The sequence below is a fragment of the Oryctolagus cuniculus genome, chromosome 18 (genome assembly GCF_964237555.1).
Source record: "Oryctolagus cuniculus chromosome 18, mOryCun1.1, whole genome shotgun sequence".
In the NCBI taxonomy this organism is placed as follows: domain Eukaryota; kingdom Metazoa; phylum Chordata; class Mammalia; order Lagomorpha; family Leporidae; genus Oryctolagus; species Oryctolagus cuniculus.
In genome coordinates, this window is record NC_091449.1 from 8,397,723 (window position 1) to 8,415,357 (window position 17,635).

At 55.5% G+C, this 17,635-nt stretch overlaps 1 protein-coding gene across 1 annotated transcript; it reads right to left on the reverse strand.

Moving 5' to 3' along the window:
- Positions 1–15,533: 15,533 nt before the first annotated feature.
- Positions 15,534–17,603, reverse strand: FGF21 (fibroblast growth factor 21). The gene is made up of 3 exons (XM_002723699.5): positions 17,362–17,603; positions 16,922–17,025; positions 15,534–15,919 (listed from the first exon to the last, which is right to left on the reverse strand). Exons 1-3 carry the CDS (start codon positions 17,594–17,596, stop codon positions 15,629–15,631), a joined length of 630 nt encoding a protein of 209 aa, XP_002723745.1. The 5' UTR covers positions 17,597–17,603; the 3' UTR covers positions 15,534–15,628.
- Positions 17,604–17,635: the final 32 nt, after the last annotated feature.

The window sequence follows — 17,635 nt, forward strand, 5'->3', positions numbered from 1 at the left end:
CAGAGTGGACAGTGAGAGAGAGAGACAGAGAGAAAGATCTTCCTTTGCCGTTGGTTCACCCTCCAATGGCCGCTGCACTCCCGGGCCACAGCAGAGGGCTGGCCTGGAAGAGGGGCAACCGGGACAGAATCCAGCGCCCCGACCAGGACCAGAACCCGGTGTGCCGGCGCCATAAGGCGGAGGATTAGCCTAGTGAGCCGCGGCACCGGCCATCTCACTGTCTAACTCTAGCTGTCAAATAAAAAAAAAATTTTTTTAAATGTACACAAATAACTTAAAACAATTTTTTTTATTTTTATTTATTTATTTTTTTTTTGACAGGCAGAGTGGACAGTGAGAGAGAGAGACAGAGAGAAAGGTCTTCCTTTGCCGTTGGTTCACCCTCCAATGGCCGCCGCGGCCGGCGCGCTGCGGCCGGCGCACCGCGCTGATCCGATGGCAGGAGCCAGGAGCCAGGTGCTTTTCCTGGTCTCCCATGGGGTGCAGGGCCCAAGCACCTGGGCCATCCTCCACTGCACTCCCTGGCCACAGCAGAGAGCTGGCCTGGAAGAGGGGCAACTGGGACAGAATCCGGCGCCCCAACCGGGACTAGAACCCGGTGTGCCGGCGCCATAAGGCGGAGGATTAGCCTAGTGAGCCGCGGCACCGGCCATCTCACTGTCTAACTCTAGCTGTCAAATAAAAAAAATTTTTTTTAAATGTACACAAATAACTTAAAACAATTTTTAAAACAATCTTCCAGGAACTTGTAGGATTTTTTTTAAAAGATGCATTTATTTATTTGAAAGGCAGAATTACAGAGGGAGAAAGAGAGGTCTTCCATCCGTTGGATCATTCTGCAAATGACCACAGCAGCTAGGAGCCTGGACTCCACCCAGGTCTCCCCCGAGGGTGCAGGGCCCAAGCACTTGGGCCATCTGCGGCTGCTTTCCTAGGCGCATTAGCAGGGAGCAGGAGTGGAAGTGGAGCAGCCGGGACTTGAACCAGTACTGCATAGAGGATGCCAGCGCGCTCCGCCCTCTGTGCCACAGTGCCAGCCTCCTCTAATTCTTTTATTAAAATCAGCTTGCTTATCTGAGAGGCGGAGCTTCTGTTAGGGCAGTCAGTGGGAATTGGGGGGAATTGGGGTGCGTTTCCTCAGGAATCTCCAATTTTACCCAGAGCAGAGCAAGGGAGTGGTCACTCCAGCCTCCAGAGCTCAGTTTATTGTGAAAACAAGTACCCATCCCCCCCCCCCCCCCCCCGGCTTTTTTTTTGTTTTATCCTGAGCGAGCCAGACAGGATAAAGGATTGCAGATCAGGTCTTTTGATGGATTCTGTCCCAGCCTTGTAACTGAATGTCAAGTGGTTTGTTTTTGTTTTTTCCAAAATTGTGCTTAAAAGCCCTAGAACCACTGGCCACTTTGGGTTTTTCCCTCCCTTGGAGCCCAGCCCCATGACTCTAATAAATCTTGCTTTTAAATCTCTCTGCTTGTCCACTTGGGAGTTCTTCTTCCATGTGAGACAAAGAACCGAGGTAATAATTTCTCCGCCGGTTCACCCCTAACACTTCCATCCCTTGGCTCGCTCCCTAAATGTCCCCCGTGGCTGGGATGGGGCCTCGTCACAGCCGGGAGCCAGGAACACAGTCTGGGTCTCCCGTGTGGGTGGCAGGAAGCCGGCTACCTGCGCCTTCTCCATCCGTCTCCACCTGAGGAGCCAGAGGCGGGTGCTAACCCAGGCTCACTGGGGGCCCCTGGTCTTCACAATTTAAGGAGAAACCTGGACTTCCTTCTAGGAGTACAACAAAAATTACCAAGCTGGGGCCGGCACTGTGGCGTAGTGGGCTAAGCTTCCAGCATCCCATATGGGCGCAGGTTCAAGTCCCAGCTGCTCCACTTCTGATCCAGCTCTCTGCTATGGCCTGGGAAAGCAGTAGAAGATGGCCCAAGTCCTTGGGCCCCTACACCCAGGTGGGAGACCTGGAAGAAGCTCCTGGCTCCTGGCTTTGGATCAGCGCAGCTCCGGCTGTTGTAGTCATTTGGGGAGTGAACCAGCGGATGGAAGACGCGCTCTCTCTCTCTCTCTCTCTCTCTCTCTCTCTCTGCCTCTCTGTAACTCTGCCTTTCAAATAAATTAAGATCTTTTTAAAAAATGATCAAGTTATGCTTGGCACAGGAACAGGCAGTTCTTGACGGTGTTTTCAATGCTCTCCTCACACTTACGATCAAGAGAAACTTTGCACATGGACTAAGACAAACACGTTTTGGAACCTTTCAGTCTTTTATTTTTTTATGACCTTTGAAATTATGCCTGCCAAATCCAACAGCTAACGTTATCATATCAAAGGAGGCTATGAAGGGAAAACCCGCCAGAAAAGCAAAGCCTGGATTATCACAAACTCATGCTTTCCCCTTGGAGGTAGGGAGAGATTGCGATTAGAGGGGAGAGGAGGCAATCAATGATCTATTGTTGGGCCTGCTCCTGTGTGTGGGCGGGAAGGCACCTCCCTTCACGCTGCCCAGGTCCTGATCCCCCAACCAGTAAATGTTACCCCATGTGCAAAAAAGGGGGCCCCAAATGGGCTGGACTGGGGCCACTGTTATGGCATAGTGGGCTAGCCTCCACCTGAGGCACCAGCATCCCATAGGGCGCCAGTTCAAGTCCCAGTTGCTCCTCTTCCCATCCAGCTCTCTGCTGTGGCCTGGGAAAGCACGGGAGATGGTCCAAGTCCTTGGGCCCCTGCACCCACATGGGAGACCTGGAGGAAGCTCCTGGCTCCTGGCTTCAGATCGGCGCAGTTCTGGCTACTGTGGCCATCTGGGGAGCGAAGCAGCGGATGGAAGACCTTTCTCTCTGTCTCTACTTCTCTTTGTAACTCTTTCAAATAAATAAAATAGATCTTGTTTAAAATAAAGAGCAAAGGTGCCTCTCAAACACCAAGCTCTGTGTCAGGGACTGGGATCCAAGGGTGAATGTTGAAGATGAAGGTCGCACCCCTATTGCCATGGAAATAAGAGTTTTAGGAGCTACGGGCTCTAACAAGCAGGTGGGGAGGAGCCCCATCTCCCAGCATGCCTTGCAAAAGCCGGGGTCCAAGCCGAGGCGGTGGGGGGCAGGGAGGCTGGGAGCTCTGGTCTCTCTGGGCTGGGACACAGCTGTGCCCACACGCCCCCCCCCCCCCCCCGTCTCTGCTGCACCTGCTGTTGGGATTCCAGCTCCCGGGCGCTGGTTACCTGTTGGTGTGTGACAACGGCACCCCCTTCCTCACAGCTTAAAATAGCACGTGTTGGTTATGGCACATACTTAAAACCATTTTGTAAAAAATCCATTTTATATGAAAGGCAGAGAGAGACAGAGAAATCTCTCCCCTGCTGGTCCACTTCCCAAAGGCCTACAACAGCCATTGCTCGGCCAGGCGGAAGCCGTGGACCCAGAGCCCCATCCGGGTCTCCCACGTGGGTGGCAGGGACCCTGTGCTCCAGCCAGCATTGCTGCCTCCCAGGGTGCGCGCGTGAGCAGGGAGCTGGGAGCCGAAGCTGAGCCAGGCTGGGGCTCGGCTGGGTCCGGGGCAGCTGGCCTGGGCGGTTCTGCCTCAGTGGCTCCACAGGAGGCTGAGGCATCCTGGGGGCAGGGAGGAGAGGGGGCGAGGGGGAGAGGGGAGGCGAGGAGGGAGGAGACCGGACACCACCTGTGAAGGCACGGCCACCGTCACCGGGGCTGCTGCCTGTGTCTCTCTGCTAATCGGTCTTCACACGTGTGAGAAATCAAACCGATCGTTGGAGCCCCAATATTTCGGGGGGAGCCCCAATATTTCGGGGGGCCCTTCCCAGCAGCCAGCACTGCTGTGGGACAGGGTGTGGACATTTGAATGGGACACGTCAGTGCTGTGTGACTTTGCCACGTGTGTATATAATGTCGATTAAAAAATAAATATGGGAAAAAAAAAGAGAGAGAATAAAGAAGACCTCAGTGACCTAATAATAGGAGGAAAGAGAGGGCACACAGTTTGCTGAGCGAAGGCCAAATGGCTCAATGAGTTCCCTGTAAAACGCGGCGGCTGTAAAGGGCGCTGAGCAAACAGTGGAAGGTTCCTTAACGACCTGGGTGTGGCGAAGCTTTTGAACGATGACTCAGCACCCAGAGCCATAAAGAAACGGGGACGCGAGAGGACTGGGGTGTTCTCGCTCGGCCCTCGGGAGCGGCGCTGCGGGCCAAGCTTCCGCGCCAGGGGCGGGGGTGTGGGCAGTGAGGCCCACGCGGGAGCTCTCTTCCACCGAGCGGTCCTGCAAAACACCAGTCAGAGTTCTCAGAAGGGGATGCACACACCGAAAGGGAGGAAACGAATGAGCCGTTCAGTTGGGATTGGTTGCTTTCCTTGCGAGCCCACCATCTTCAATACGTCAAGAGAGGGGCCCGCACTGTGGCGTAGCGGGTAAAGCCGCCGCCTGCAGCACCGGTATCCCATATGGGCGCCGGTTCAAGTCCCGGCTGTTCCACTTCCCATCCAGCTCTCTGGGAAAGCAGCAGATGATGGCCCGAGTCCTTGGTCCTCTACACCTGCGTGGGAGACCTGGCTCCTGGCTTCAGCCTGGCCAAACTCCAGCCATCGTGGCCATTTGGGGAGGGAACCAGCAGCCGCCACTGAGGGGTGAACCAACAGAAAAGGGGGACCTTTCTCTCTGTCTCCCTCTCTCACTGCCCACTCCGCCTGTCAAAAACAAAAACAAAAAACCTTTCCACTATAAATGAAGTATCTTACAGAAACTCACGAGATTGGTGGCACAGATGGGAAGTTCTTGCAGGCGAAAGTCCAAGGGCTGATATTCAGCTTACGGAGACGTGAGGCGGCGAGCTTGTGGCCCAGTGCTCACGAGTCCGTCCCGGTCGCCCAGATCCCGGCTGCGGGGCCTGGGCTCAAGCCCTGGCTCTGCTCCCAGTCCCAGCTCCCTGCTAACGCGGCCCCGGGGAGGCCACAGAGGGTGACTCAAGGACTTGGGTCTCGGCCGCTCCCGTGGGAGACCCGGCTTGAGCCCCAGCTCCTGGTTCCGGCCCGCCCACACCCCGGTGCTGCCCTGTGCAGGCGTTTCCTGAGTGAACCAGCGCAGGGGAGGTCTGTCTGTGTCTCTGTGTCACCAACTCTCAGATAGAAAGAAAGGGAGGGAGGTTCTGGGGGCTGGCAGTGGGGCACAGGAGGTTAGGCCGTGGCCTGGGAAGCCCACATCCTGCGTCAGAGCGCCTGGGACCTAGCCCTTCGCCACGGCTGACCCCTCTCTACTGACGTGCACCCCAGGACACAGCAGCTGACGGCTCCACCCGTGAGGGAGACCGGACGGAGGTCCTGACTCCTGGTTCAGGCACTTGGGCTTTTGGGGGATGAACCAGCAATTGGAAGATAGTTCTCTGCCTTCTCTTTAAAAAAAAAAAATAATAATAATTTCTCTTTCTCTCTGTCTCTCTCTCTCTCTCTCACTGTCTAACTCTGCCTGTCAAAAAAAAAAAAAAAAAAAAAAGGAGTTTATTTGAAAAAGATACAGAGAGAGAAGAGGCAGAAAGAGAGAGGTTTTCCTCCCTCTAGTTCACTCCCCAAATGGCTGCAATGGCTGGAGCTGTGCTGATCCAAAGCCAGGAGCCTGGAGCTTCCTCCAGGTCTCCCACGTGGGTGCAGGGGCCCAAGGACTTGGGCCATCTTCTGCTGCTTTCCCAGGCCACAGCAGAGAGCTGGATCAGAAGAGGAGCAGCTGGGACTCGAACCAGTGCCCACACGGGATGCTGGTGCTGCAGGTGGAGGCTTAACCTACTATTGCACAGCGCTGGCCCTTAAATAAATAAACTTAAAAAAAAAGTTAAATGGTAAATTTTTAAAAGGTTCATGGAATTCAAATTTAATTTTTAAAAGAAGTATAAAACTCCTTATGAAAGAAGACCAGCAATCCAACACAAAGATGGGCAAAGGGTGAACATAGCTCCCTGTCGAGAACATTCCAACGTGCTTGCGTCGACAGAAAGCTCTCATTTATGGAAGAACTGCACCTCCTGATCCTCTCCCGGCCCGTCGGGCTTCTGCCACCCGGAAGGAACCCTTCCCCTAAACTCCGGTGCTTAGTGGGTTTTGTGGTGGCCTCACACTGGTGCCGTGACTGGGAGCCAGGCTCTCCCATTCACCTTGCTCTCCCCCTGGGGATCTGAGTAGCTTTGGATCATGGACGCCTGCCAACCACAGAGCACACCCCAGACCTCCTTCCACGCCACCGAACACTCCGTGATCCCCATCCACACACCGGGCTTTCAGATTCCAGGGTTTTCTGATGATACAGCAATGGGTGGTCAGTACTTGTTAGAGCCCCTAAGGAAGAGGATTTTGCAATGCATAGATGTTGCAGTTGATTTCTTCTGAGAGGAGGAGCATGGTGGGGGCAAGAGGGGCGGAGTCACCACACAGACCCCGGGAGTCGGGTGAAAGCAGGCCTGAGGCGAGCAGCCACAGACTCGTTTGTTTCAGTAGGTACAGCAGCTTATATAGCCAAGACAGCCAATCCGGTCAAGGGGCAGTCTATGCCCTAACCAATCACAGCCTGTTGCCAGGCAGGGTTTCAAAGCCATTCCTGAGTAACTGATGCTCCTTGCCAGCGGCCATCTTGGCATGGCCTTCTCATTCCACCACACATAGACATTAGTCGATATTTTAAATCATCTTTTTTTTTTTTTTTTTTTTTGACAGGCAGAGTGGACAGTGAGAGAGAGAGAGACGGAGAGAAAGGTCTTCCTTTCCGTTGGTTCACCCCCCAATGTCTGCTGTGGCCAGTGTGCTGCGCTGATCCAAAGCCAGGAGCCAGGTGCTTCCTCTGGTCTTCAATGTGGGTGCAGGGCCCAGGCACTTGGGCCATCCTCCACTGCACTCCCAGGCCACAGCAGAGAGCTGGCCTGGAAGAGGGGCAACCATATGGGATGCCGGCACCACAGGCGGAGGATTAACCAAGTGAGCCACGGCACCGGCCCCACCACTTTTTTTTTTTTTTTTTAAGATTTATTTATTTGTTTGAAAGGCAGTGTTACAGAGAGAGAGAGAGAGAGAGAGAGAGAGAGAGAGAGGTCTTCCATCCGCTGGTTCACTCCCCAATTGGCCACAATGGCTGGAGCTGTGCTGATCCGAAGCCAGGAGCCAGGAGCTTCTTCCGGGTCTCCCAAGCAGGTGCAGGGGCCCAAGCACTTGGGCCACCTTCTACTGCTTTCCCAGGTCATAGCAGAGAGCTAGATAGGAAGTGGAGCCATTGGGACTCAAACCGGTGCCCCTATGGATGCTGGCACACCACAGTGCTGGCCCCAAGACACCAATTTTGTTTTCTGCTAAAGTAATCTATTGTGTTGTCTACTGTCCCGTTAAGCTCTGCTAAGGAGCAACTGAGTTAAAAGAGTTATGGTTTGTTTGAATATACAATCATTCCAGATCTCTGTGCAGTGATCAGATCTGGTCTGTATTATGTCCTGATGTTAAGGGATCCTGCTTCTACCAGATATTTTAAACCTCCCTGGTGTCCTTCACAGGCATAAAAAAAGTCCAAATTCCTTGGGGACTTTGATATTTCCAGTTGTCCCTGGAAATGTCTCTCATCGTGTAGAGACACCAGCTAGTCAGCTGTTTGGATTACATTACAGGCACTGTCGAGTGTGACATGGTGCTAAATTTTACGTTACGATAATGTAAAAGACTACTGATACAAATGTCCAAAAGTCAAAAATCTGATGACCTTGTTACCAGATGGGATGGTTATCTTACTGAGAAAGGCCCAGAGGCCTAAGACGGGATACAGGTGCTTTTCAAAATACTGAGTGGAATAAGCAAGTGCCTCCTGTGGGTTCACGAGTTTATAACTTTATCCACGGCTGTTTAAAGTCGTTTGTCACCCACGGTTTGTGTTCTCCTCCAGGCACTAAGGATCAGATTTGCTGCTCATAAAGCTGAGACGTTGTTGGTTCTATGGTTACCTGTGTTGTCCTGTAGGTTCTCATGGACTCTTCCCAGCCACGTCCGTGGTAGTCAGTGTTTCGGGACGGCTCTGCAAGCAGGTGAAGCCGGTAATGGACTGCAGGTCCCACTGGGAGAGACAGTGAGCCAGGTTACTGAGAGCAGAAACACTCGAATCAATCGGTAATTTATTGGTAAAAAATTTTGCTCATAAATTTAAACTGCTAAGTTTTTTTTTAAGACTTATTTATTTATTTGAAAGGTAGAGATACACAGAGAGAGGAGAGGCAGAGAAAGAGAGAGAGAGGTCTTCCATCTGGTGGTTCACTCCCTAATTAGCCACAATGGCCAGAGCTGCACCGATCTGAAGCCAGGAGCCAGGAGCTTCTTCCAGGTCTCCTACATGGGTGCCAGGGCCCAAGGACTTGGGCCATCTTCCACTGCTTTCCCAAGCCACAGCAGAGAGCTGGATGGGAAGAGGAGCAGCCGGGACTCGAACTGGCGCCCATATGGGATGCTGGCACTGCAGGCGGCGCCTTTACCCGCTACGCCACAGCGCCGCCCCCCTAAACTGCTAGGTTAATGGAAGATACATGTTGGTTCGTGTGACCTGAATCTCTGTGTCATGTTTTAAATGTGTTGGTAGAAAGAAACTGAAACTGCTTAGGTCACTGACGCGTTGGTGCTGAGTTTGCTGGTCAGACAAGTTACACGGTGCTAGATATTTAACTGGAGCTTCCTGACATGGTGTCCTGAGTTATCACTTAGCAGTTACAATTGTTTGCTAAGGTTTCACTTGACACTGTTGCTGTCCAGGCGGCCTGCGAAGCCTGGGCCCTCCCTCGCGCCTCTGGTCTCTTCCGGGTGGGAAAATGATTGTACTGGACTCCCCAGGGTGTGCAGTTTGATTCTTAGACCTTATACAAGGGATGGCTAACCTTTTCCTGTAATAATAGCGTGGCCAAAATGAGAGCTTAAATTATGGTGTTGCGGCTAGATTTACTTCACCCTGGGCGCAGTAGACAGACAAAGCCTCCCTTTCAGACCACACAAAGGGAGAGAACGTTCTAAAGTGAGGACGTGGCGTTCCCCTTGGCATTGTGTACCCTGCAGAACACCCACTACCAGAACCTGCCTGTGACGACAGACTTCTAGCTGAGGCCACAAGGGTCAGAGGTGGGACTGAGCACCCCCTTGACTTTAAAAAAAAAAAAAAAAACAGGAGGAAGAAACAGCGAGGCAGCAGAAGCAATGCAGAGATAGGCGGCGGGCCTGCTAAAGGCGGCTGTGCACAGTGGTCTGCCCTCGGGAGACCCAGCAGGCCAGGCCACTGCGGCGGCTTTTAGTGTGGAAGGCCTGGGCTTCCACAGAAGGCGGCTGGTGAAGGGCCCCGCAGCTCTATCAGGCGAGAGTTGGGTCACCGGAAATGGAGCTGCCCTGGAGTCGAGGGACGCCCAGGTCAGAGCCGCAGATCTCGCTGGCTCCAAGCTGAAAAGCCCTCCACTCAGCCCGCCTTCCAAAGTGACCACCGCAGCTGAGGGGACGGCCAGGTAGGGTCAGTGACACTGCAGGCAGAACCATGAATTTCCTGTTAGCGACGCCACCCGCCTTCCCCTGGCCAGCTCTCCTCCCAGGCCAGCTGGGTGATGGGAGTCCACAGGGTGCCTCCCCCAAGGAGGTTCACGCCCCCCTTAGGATGTACCCGGCGGGAACAGACAGGTCTGGGCCTCCCAACCGGCAAGGCCTCGGAGCCCACCTGACGGCTATCAGGCCCCTTCTCTCAGCTTCTGTGGGCCTCTCAGCTGGAAAGCTCAAGCTCAGCCCTGGTTGAGATAGCACTCTCTTAGGTCCTCCAATAACGACCTTGTCCTTGCTTCTAGACCCAAGTGGGCCTCACTCCTTTGTAATCAGCGCCTTACTCCTACAGCAACGGCTCTGCTCCCGACCCGGTGTATTGGCGGTCCTCGCCCCGCCTTGTCGTTGTCTGATTGTCCAGAATTGTTCTACGAACCCTCCACCCGCAGGAGACGAGCGGCCTTGCCCCCAGCCTTGGCTGGCATCAGCTTCGCAGCCCCCCGCCCCCCAGCGGTGAGCTCAGGGCAGCTTTGGGCCCCGATGTTATCTTGACCCCAAAACAACCCCAGCATTTCCAAGAGGAGGTCCCTAGGTCCATTGAGACCTCAGCTGACGCCATTCGAGGTCCCCAAAGCCAGCACCTCACTAACAGGCGTGGTGCTATGGGCCAGACCGGCCTTACCAGTGATGCTCTGTTAACCAGTCAGGCAAGGTAAACCACCTCCACCAAACAGCCTTCACCAGGGCCCGGAGACCCCCACCCCCCACCCCGTGAAATCCTCTCATTGCTTGGTTGATGCCACGCCTAGGACCATTGGCTGCTATGATCAGCCTGGCCTTTCTACCATCTTGTACAAGTGTTTACGGGAGGCGATAATGGAACCAACCAAAACCTTCACCAACCAGGCGGTCGACCAGATGCTGCTACAGGGATCCACAGGGCTCCTCCCCCAGGAGACAGCGGCCTGAGACCTTGTCCCCTGTCACTGGAGAGCACCTCATCGCCCCACGGCAGCAGGAAGTAGCTCTGAAGACAGATCATCGTCCCTCCACCCGTCCTGGACTTTTGGGGCCGCTGCAATCCCATTCAACACCTGCTTTATAAGAAACAAAAGGGGAAAATATTAGTGACATGGTGCGGTCTTATCTGTGGCGCCATCTATGCCCCGGACGCCGTCTTAGGCTCTGGGCCCTGCTGCCGTTGCTACAAGCCAGGTGACCAGACGGCCCAACCACAGGTGTCAGCTCCACCCCCACCCTAGTGGGATTCGCTGCTTCTATCGCCCTGCCCCCTGCCAAGGTATAATAGGACCTGCTTCCCGCCCACCCCCCCCACGTTGTCCTGGTTCCTCTTTCTCTCTCTTGACCTCTCCCCCACCCAACAATAAACCTCTCTCTTAAAAGAAAAAAAAAAAGAACTGCAAATGAGGTCACATGGGAAGCTGGCCAGGCCTGAGAGCAAAGAGGCTTGCAGATGAGAGAGGAGGCCCGTGCAACTCTTCCAAGGGAGCAGGGGATCTGGCCTCCGCAGGTGGGCTGGTGATACAGTCTTACCTTGGCCCAGCGGCCCTGTCCGGGGAGGTGGGGCTTTCAGTTTGTTTCCACACACAGCAAATGAAATGTTTACAGAGTGACTCATTGTAGCATTCCTGGATCCTGCAAGCTCCTGAACATAGTCCAAGAATCCAAGCCTGGGAAGCAGGTAGGTTAATCACTCTTGGTGTGTGGAATACTATGCAACTGTGTAAAAGAACGAGGCGGATGGGCGTTTGGTGCAGGGATTCGCATGCCGAATTCAGCCCCGCATTCCGGGCCTCCAGGCAGAGTGCCTGGGGACCCTGCTGTCAATCCCAGCTTCCTGCAATGCTGACCCTGGCAGACGGGGGTGATGGGGCAGGTAACTGGGCGCTGCCATCCCGGTGGGAGGCGGGGATGGAGTTCCAGGCTCGTGGCTTCAGTGTGGCCCAGCCTGGGCTGCTGCGAAGATTTGCGAGTGAACTAATGGATAAGATCGTTCTTTCTCTCTCTGCCTTTCAAATTAAAAAAAAAAAAAAACGAGGTGCTCTTTAGATATTCATGGGGAAGTATTAGTGCAGAGAATGAAGGGCGATTTTCTGATTTCTTTTTTGGTGTTGCGGCTGTTTTGTGAGAGCCAGGGGAACAAAAATGACTGGTTTCCCACTTCTGTTTTCTTCTTCTTTTTTAAAATACTACTGTTACTATTTCTATTTTTAAAAATATATGTCTTTGGGCCGGCGCCGCGGCTCACTAGGCTAATCCTCCGCCTAGCGGCGCCGGCACACCGGGTTCTAGTCCCGGTCGGGGCGCCGGATTCTGTCCCGGTTGCCCCTCTTCCAGGCCAGCCCTCTGCTGTGGCCCGGGAGTGCAGTGGAGGATGGCCCAGGTGCTTGGGCCCTGCACCCCATGGGAGACCAGGAGAAGCACCTGGCTCCTGGCTCCTGCCATCGGATCAGTGCGGTGCGCCGGCCGCAGTGCGCCGGCCGCGGCGGCCATTGGAGGGTGAACGAACGGCAAAGGAAGACCTTTCTCTCTCTCTCTCTCACTGTCCACTCTGCCTGTCAAAAAAAAAAAAAAAAAATATATATATATGTCTTTGTTTTCATTTTTTTATCTGAAAGGCAGAGAGACAGAGAGAGAGGTCTTCTCTTGTCTGGTTCACTCCCCAGATGGCCACAATGGCCGGAGCTGAGCCAATTGGAAGCCAGGAGCCAGGAGCTTCCTCCCGGTCTCCCACGCGGGTGCAGGGGCCCAAGGACTTGGGTCATCCTCCACTGCTTTCCCAGGCCACAGCAGAGAGCTGGCTCAGAAGTGGGGCAGCCAGGACTTGAACTGGCGCCCATATGGGATGGGCGCACTGCAGGTGGCAGCTTTACCAGCTATGCCACAGCACCGGCTCCAATAATTAATTTTTAAAGGGGTCATTCCATCAAAATCCTGAGCAGAATAGAAACTTGGAGGAAGCCCAAGGAAGTCGTAGAAAGTGTCTGTTATGAGAAAACCTCCCATGGATTTCCAACATGTGTTTGCACGCGGGTGAGCGCACTGTTGCATTCCATTTTCCCATGAACTTTTGGACGTATCCTTGTGTTTATTTACCTTTCGTTGTCAATGGACCGAAAGGAAGTGGGGCGATGGGATGATCGTTGCGCTCCAAGCTGCCTGCCCTGGACAGCGAAAGTATTTGTAAGATTCTGAACCCTTAGACTCAGAAAAAAAAAAAAAAAAAAAAAAAAAAACCATACTGGGAGTGTCTGACTGCGTTCTCTGTCCCAGGCGGTGCTGGGAATGAGATACCATACTTGCAAAGAGTTCATTGACTGAATTCGCAAACAGCGTCCGCGTGTTCGGAGAAGCCTCGGATTGGGAAATGCATGACTTGCTATTTTTAGCTGTGGAATCAGCTCCCCGAATGTTTAGAAGAAAGTTAATTGTTTAAAAGTTCATAGATCATTAACAAAAAGCCAAACAGTTGAAACAGTTGTGAATTTTCCTGTCCACGCACAACAGCTGGTGAGACCTTTCACCGGGCTGGGAGACTGGCCGGGGCGGGGCGGGTGGGACGGGAGCTGGGGCTCAGCAGTTTCAGTTTTGCAGAAGGCAGCAGCGCAGGAGGTTGGTCGCCAGAGCGTGGGAAATCCATTTTCTCTACTGAGCAGCTGTCTGGACGGGAGCTTCACGTCTGTGTTTAGTATCTGGGCATCACTTGAGAAAGACAGCGCCCAACTCACCGTCTCTGTCAGCTCCACAGTGCTACCCTGTACCCCCAGCCCCCCGCCAGGCCAGGCAGGGCTGGCTGGTGTGGGTGCTGGGCGGGTCGGCCCTCCTGTGCCCACTTTTGCATATTTTTAAAAGATATATTTATTTATTTGAAAGTCAGAGGTACACAGAGAGAGAGAGAGAGAGAGAGAGGTCTTCCATTCACTGGTTCACTCCCAAGTTGGCCGCGATCCAAAACCAGGAGCCAGGAGCTCCTTCTGGGTCTCCCACGTGGGTGCAGGGGCCCGAGGACCTGGGCCACCTTCTACTGCTTTCCCAGGCCACAGCAGAGAGCTGGATGGGAAGTGGAGCAGCCGGGACTTGGACTAGCGCCCTTATGGGCTCTGCCATCACAGGCCGGTGCCTTTATTGGCTATGCCACTGCACTGGCCCCAGGAGTCAGGCTCACAGCTTTGGGGATGACATATTCTTCAAGCTGTATCATGATCTGGGGGAGTATTTTTTTCCCAGGGGGTATCAGCAAGTGATGAGGAGGGTCTGGTACTCCGTGGAAAAATAGAGTGGGGTCATGAACGTGCTGCCTGGGAAGACTAGCCCATGTCACATGGCGTTCTCCATGGGGGCCACACTTGTCTCCTGCTTCCCAGGAGACAAGAACCAGCCGCAGGAGGCGTGGGCGGTGGGAGGGGCTGGGGCAGGTGGGGCTCCCACTACCCACCAGCCTCCCCCACTGTGATCTCTAAGACTGTCTCTCCCTCGCTCCGTTGTAGTGGAAAACTGCACTTTCTACAAACTTTCATCTCTGCTGGGTGTTGGATCCCTCCCATGACCCCGTGGGCCCTGAGTCTTATTTATTTACTTTCTTATTTGGAAAACAGATCGATCTCCCCTCGACTAGTTCACTCCCCCAGTGCCTGCAACAGCCAGGTCTGGGCCAGGCCAAAATCAGGAGCCAGGAGTTCCGTCCAGGTCTCCCACATGGGTGGGTGGCAGGGGCCCAAGCACTTGGGCCATCACCTGCCACCTCCCAGGGTGCCCGTTAGCAGGAAGGGGGAGCTGGGGATGGAACCCAGCACTCTGATATGGAGTGGGGCATTTTCATTTTTATTATATATTATTATATTTTAGTAAATGCCATATAGGGAATAAGGAATGAACCATGTGCGTGACGATGCACACACACGAATAAAACCTGGAGGGAAAGAGGGACGGGGTCCTGATCACCCGACACCTGTGTGTGTCGGTGCGGACCCCAGCAGCTGGAAATAAAAATCCTCTGGCTCTTACATCTGTCACTGCTCTCTGCGATGACTGGGAGATGATTCGGACATAACAAGAAAGGTCTTCCATCTGCTCCCCGAATGGCCACGACCGCCAGGTCGGGCCAGGCTAAAGCCACAGACAGGCCCTCCATCTCGGTCTCTCCACATCCTGGCCAGGGCCCCAGCACGTCAGCCATCATCCGCTGCTTTTTCAGGAGCATTAGCAAGAAGCTGGATCAGACGCAGGGCACCCAGCTCTCAAACTGGTGCTCTGGTAGGTGACCCTGGCGTTGCAAGTGGCTACTTAACCTGCTGCACCACAATGCCAGCCCCGTTATTTATTTTCATTTTATTTGAAAGACAGAGAGACAGACAGAAAAATCTCCCATCTGCTGGTTCACTCCTCAAATGCGTTAAACAGCCAGGGGCTAGATCCCAGAATCCATTCCAGGTCTCCCATGTGGGCGGCAGGGACCAAGTCCCTGAGCCATCAATGCATCCCTGGGTATAGACAGGCAGGAAGCTGGATCGGAGGTGGAAGAGCCAGGACTCGAAGGCAGACACCCCAGTATGGGCCGCGAGAGTCCCAAACAGCGTCTTAGCCCTACACTCCTTGTCCCTTTTGACTGAGAGAATCCTCCCACTTGAGTCTTGACGTTAAGAGCTGGAGACTACAATTCCCATGAGGCTGTGGGGCTGTTGCAACACTATAAAATGACCCTCTTACCGCGGTCCCTCTGAGAAACAGTTCCACAATGCTAACACAGGGTTGGGGCAGGAGTGATTAAGAAGTCCTTCCCTCTCCAAGAGCAAGAATAGTATCTGTGTCCCGGGGCGGGGCGGGGTGGGGTGGGGGGCTCAGAGCAGCAAGCTGAAGCCCAGAGGGAGGCCAGGGCCTTAGGAAAATGGGGGTGATGGAGGTGGGAGGTGGTGTTGGGGATGGCAGGGTCAGCATCGAGGGGAGACGGGGATGCAGATCCGTTCCGTCCCCCAAACATTGACACGTGCTCAGGTCACACTCTGTTGGAGTCTTTATTGTTCCACGTAAGAAAAAATAAAAAAATAAATAAGATAAATACCCCAATAAATAAAGAGGGGGCCCGGCGCTTCAGGAGGTGTAGCTGGGGCTCTGGTCCAGCGCAGGCTGCACCATGCTCAGGGGGTCCGGGGAGTCGACATCGGGGGGCGCGGCGGCCAGGAGGCCTGGCGGTTCCGGAAGGTCTGGCGGCAGGCCGGGCAGCGGCAGGAAGCGGGCTGGTCCCCGGGGGGCCGGCGCCCTGCGTGGGGAGCTGCCGGGGGACAGGCGCAGGGGCAGGCCCAGGGCCTCCGAGAGGTAAACGTTGTACCCGTCCTCACGCAGCAGCTCCCGGAAGCTGCAGGCCTCGCGGTCGAAGTGGAGCTAGGGAGAGAAGGACAGGAGATCAGAGCCCAGGGGGTCCTCTGTGCCCCCTGAGGCGGGTCCAGCCCTCCTCCCTCAGACCCAGGGGTCTGGGTGCCCAGCCCCTCCTCCCTCAGACCCCAGTGCCTCCTCCCTCAGACCCAAGGGTCCAGGCCCCGGTCCCTCCTCCCTCAGACCCAGGAGTCCAGCCCCAGCCCCTCCTCCCTCAGACCCAGGGGTCCAGCCCCAGCCCCTCCTCCCTCAGACCCAGGGGTCCAGCCCCAGCCTCCTCCCTCAGACCCAGGAGTCTGGGTGCCCAGCCCCTCCTCCCTCAAACCCCAGTGCCTCCTCCCTCAGACCTGGGGGTCCAGCCCCAGCCCCTCCTCCCTCAGACTCAGGGGTCCAGGCCCCAGCCCTCCTCTCTCAGACCTGGGGGTCCAGCCCCAGCCTCCTCCCTCAGACCCAGGAGTCTGGGTGCCCAGCCCCTCCTCCCTCAAACCCCAGTGCCTCCTCCCTCAGACCCGGGGGTCCAGCCCCAGCCCCTCCTCCCTCAGACTCAGGGGTCCAGGCCCCAGCCCTCCTCCTTCAGACCTAAGGGTCTGGGTGCCCAGCCCCTCCTCCAGGAAATAACACCCCAAGAACAGAATTCTCCCTCCCTCCAGGGCTGTCCTGCGGAGCCCACCCCTGCCCCCAGTTCACAGAGAACGTGCCGGCTGAGGGGCCCGCCAGGGTTCCCGGAGGTCAGGCTGCCACCCCGGGTTGCGGTCACTTCCCAGGCCACAGGTTCCTGAGCGCCCCCACGTGCAGCGGGGGCCCATGTGGTCAGGGGCAGAGGCGGCAGTCACAGGACAGGGCCTCTCCGCCACTCTGCCCGGCACGTGTCTCCTGACCTGCGGCCCCCAGGGGTTGCAGCTGGGTCAGGACGTGCTGGGAGCTGAGAGCCAGGCCGGGCCGGGCCGGGCTGACCACGCAGGAGCGCAGACCGTGGGGGGACGCACAGGAGGGAGGGGCCGGGAGACTCACCGAGCCGTAGAGCGTGCCATCCGGCCTCTGGCAGAGGAACCTGGACGTCTGGACCCCCAAGATCTGAATGATCCCCGGTTGTAAGGCTTTCATCTGCAAGAGACCTGCGGGAAGAGGGGGTCAAGCCCGGGGAAGCACTGGAAGAGGGCCCAGGTCCTCGGGCCCCTGCACCCGCGTGGGAGACCGGAAGAAGCTCCTGGCTCCTGGCTTCGGATCGGCGCAGCCCTGGCCGTTGCGGCCATCTGGGGAGTGAACCAGTGGATGCAAGACTCTCTCTCTCTCTCTCTCTCTCTCTTTCTCTCTCTCTCTCTGTAGCTCTTTCAAATAAATAGGTAAATCTTTCTAAGAAGGGGGTCAGGCCCTTGGGGCCCGCTCAAGGCTTGAACCCCAGCCCTGCTCCCTCAGACCCAGCCCCTCCCCCCCTAAAGCCCCCCACTCACTTTCTGGGCTCCTCCGGGCAGCCCCCACCACCGTGCCATCCGCCCTGATCTCCAGGTGGGCTTCTGTTTCCTGCGCATCGTCCGTGTACAGGTGCTGCTGCCGCACTTGGTCCCCAAACTGGAGGAGGGGGCTGGAGTCGGGGATGGGGTGTGCCTGGCAGGCCCCCAGCAGCAGGGCAGCGAGCGCGGGGACCCACAGCCCCGGGGGCCGGCACTTGGCCTTGCCCCAGTCCATCAGGGGCTCAAGTCCTCCGTGGTCTGGGGGCGGGGGGTG

What these genes read in the sequence shown, in the direction of transcription:
- FGF21 (XM_002723699.5), bottom strand. Translation starts at nt 17,596, where the DNA reads ATGGACTGGGGCAAGGCCAAGTGCCGGCCCCCGGGGCTGTGGGTCCCC. An exon ending in TGCCCGGAGGAGCCCAGAAA is followed by an intron (nt 17,026 to 17,361) that starts GTGAGTGGGGGG and finishes CTCTTCCCGCAG; the next exon opens with GTCTCTTGCAGATGAAAGCC. An exon ending in ATGGCACGCTCTACGGCTCG is followed by an intron (nt 15,920 to 16,921) that starts GTGAGTCTCCCG and finishes TTCTCTCCCTAG; the next exon opens with CTCCACTTCGACCGCGAGGC.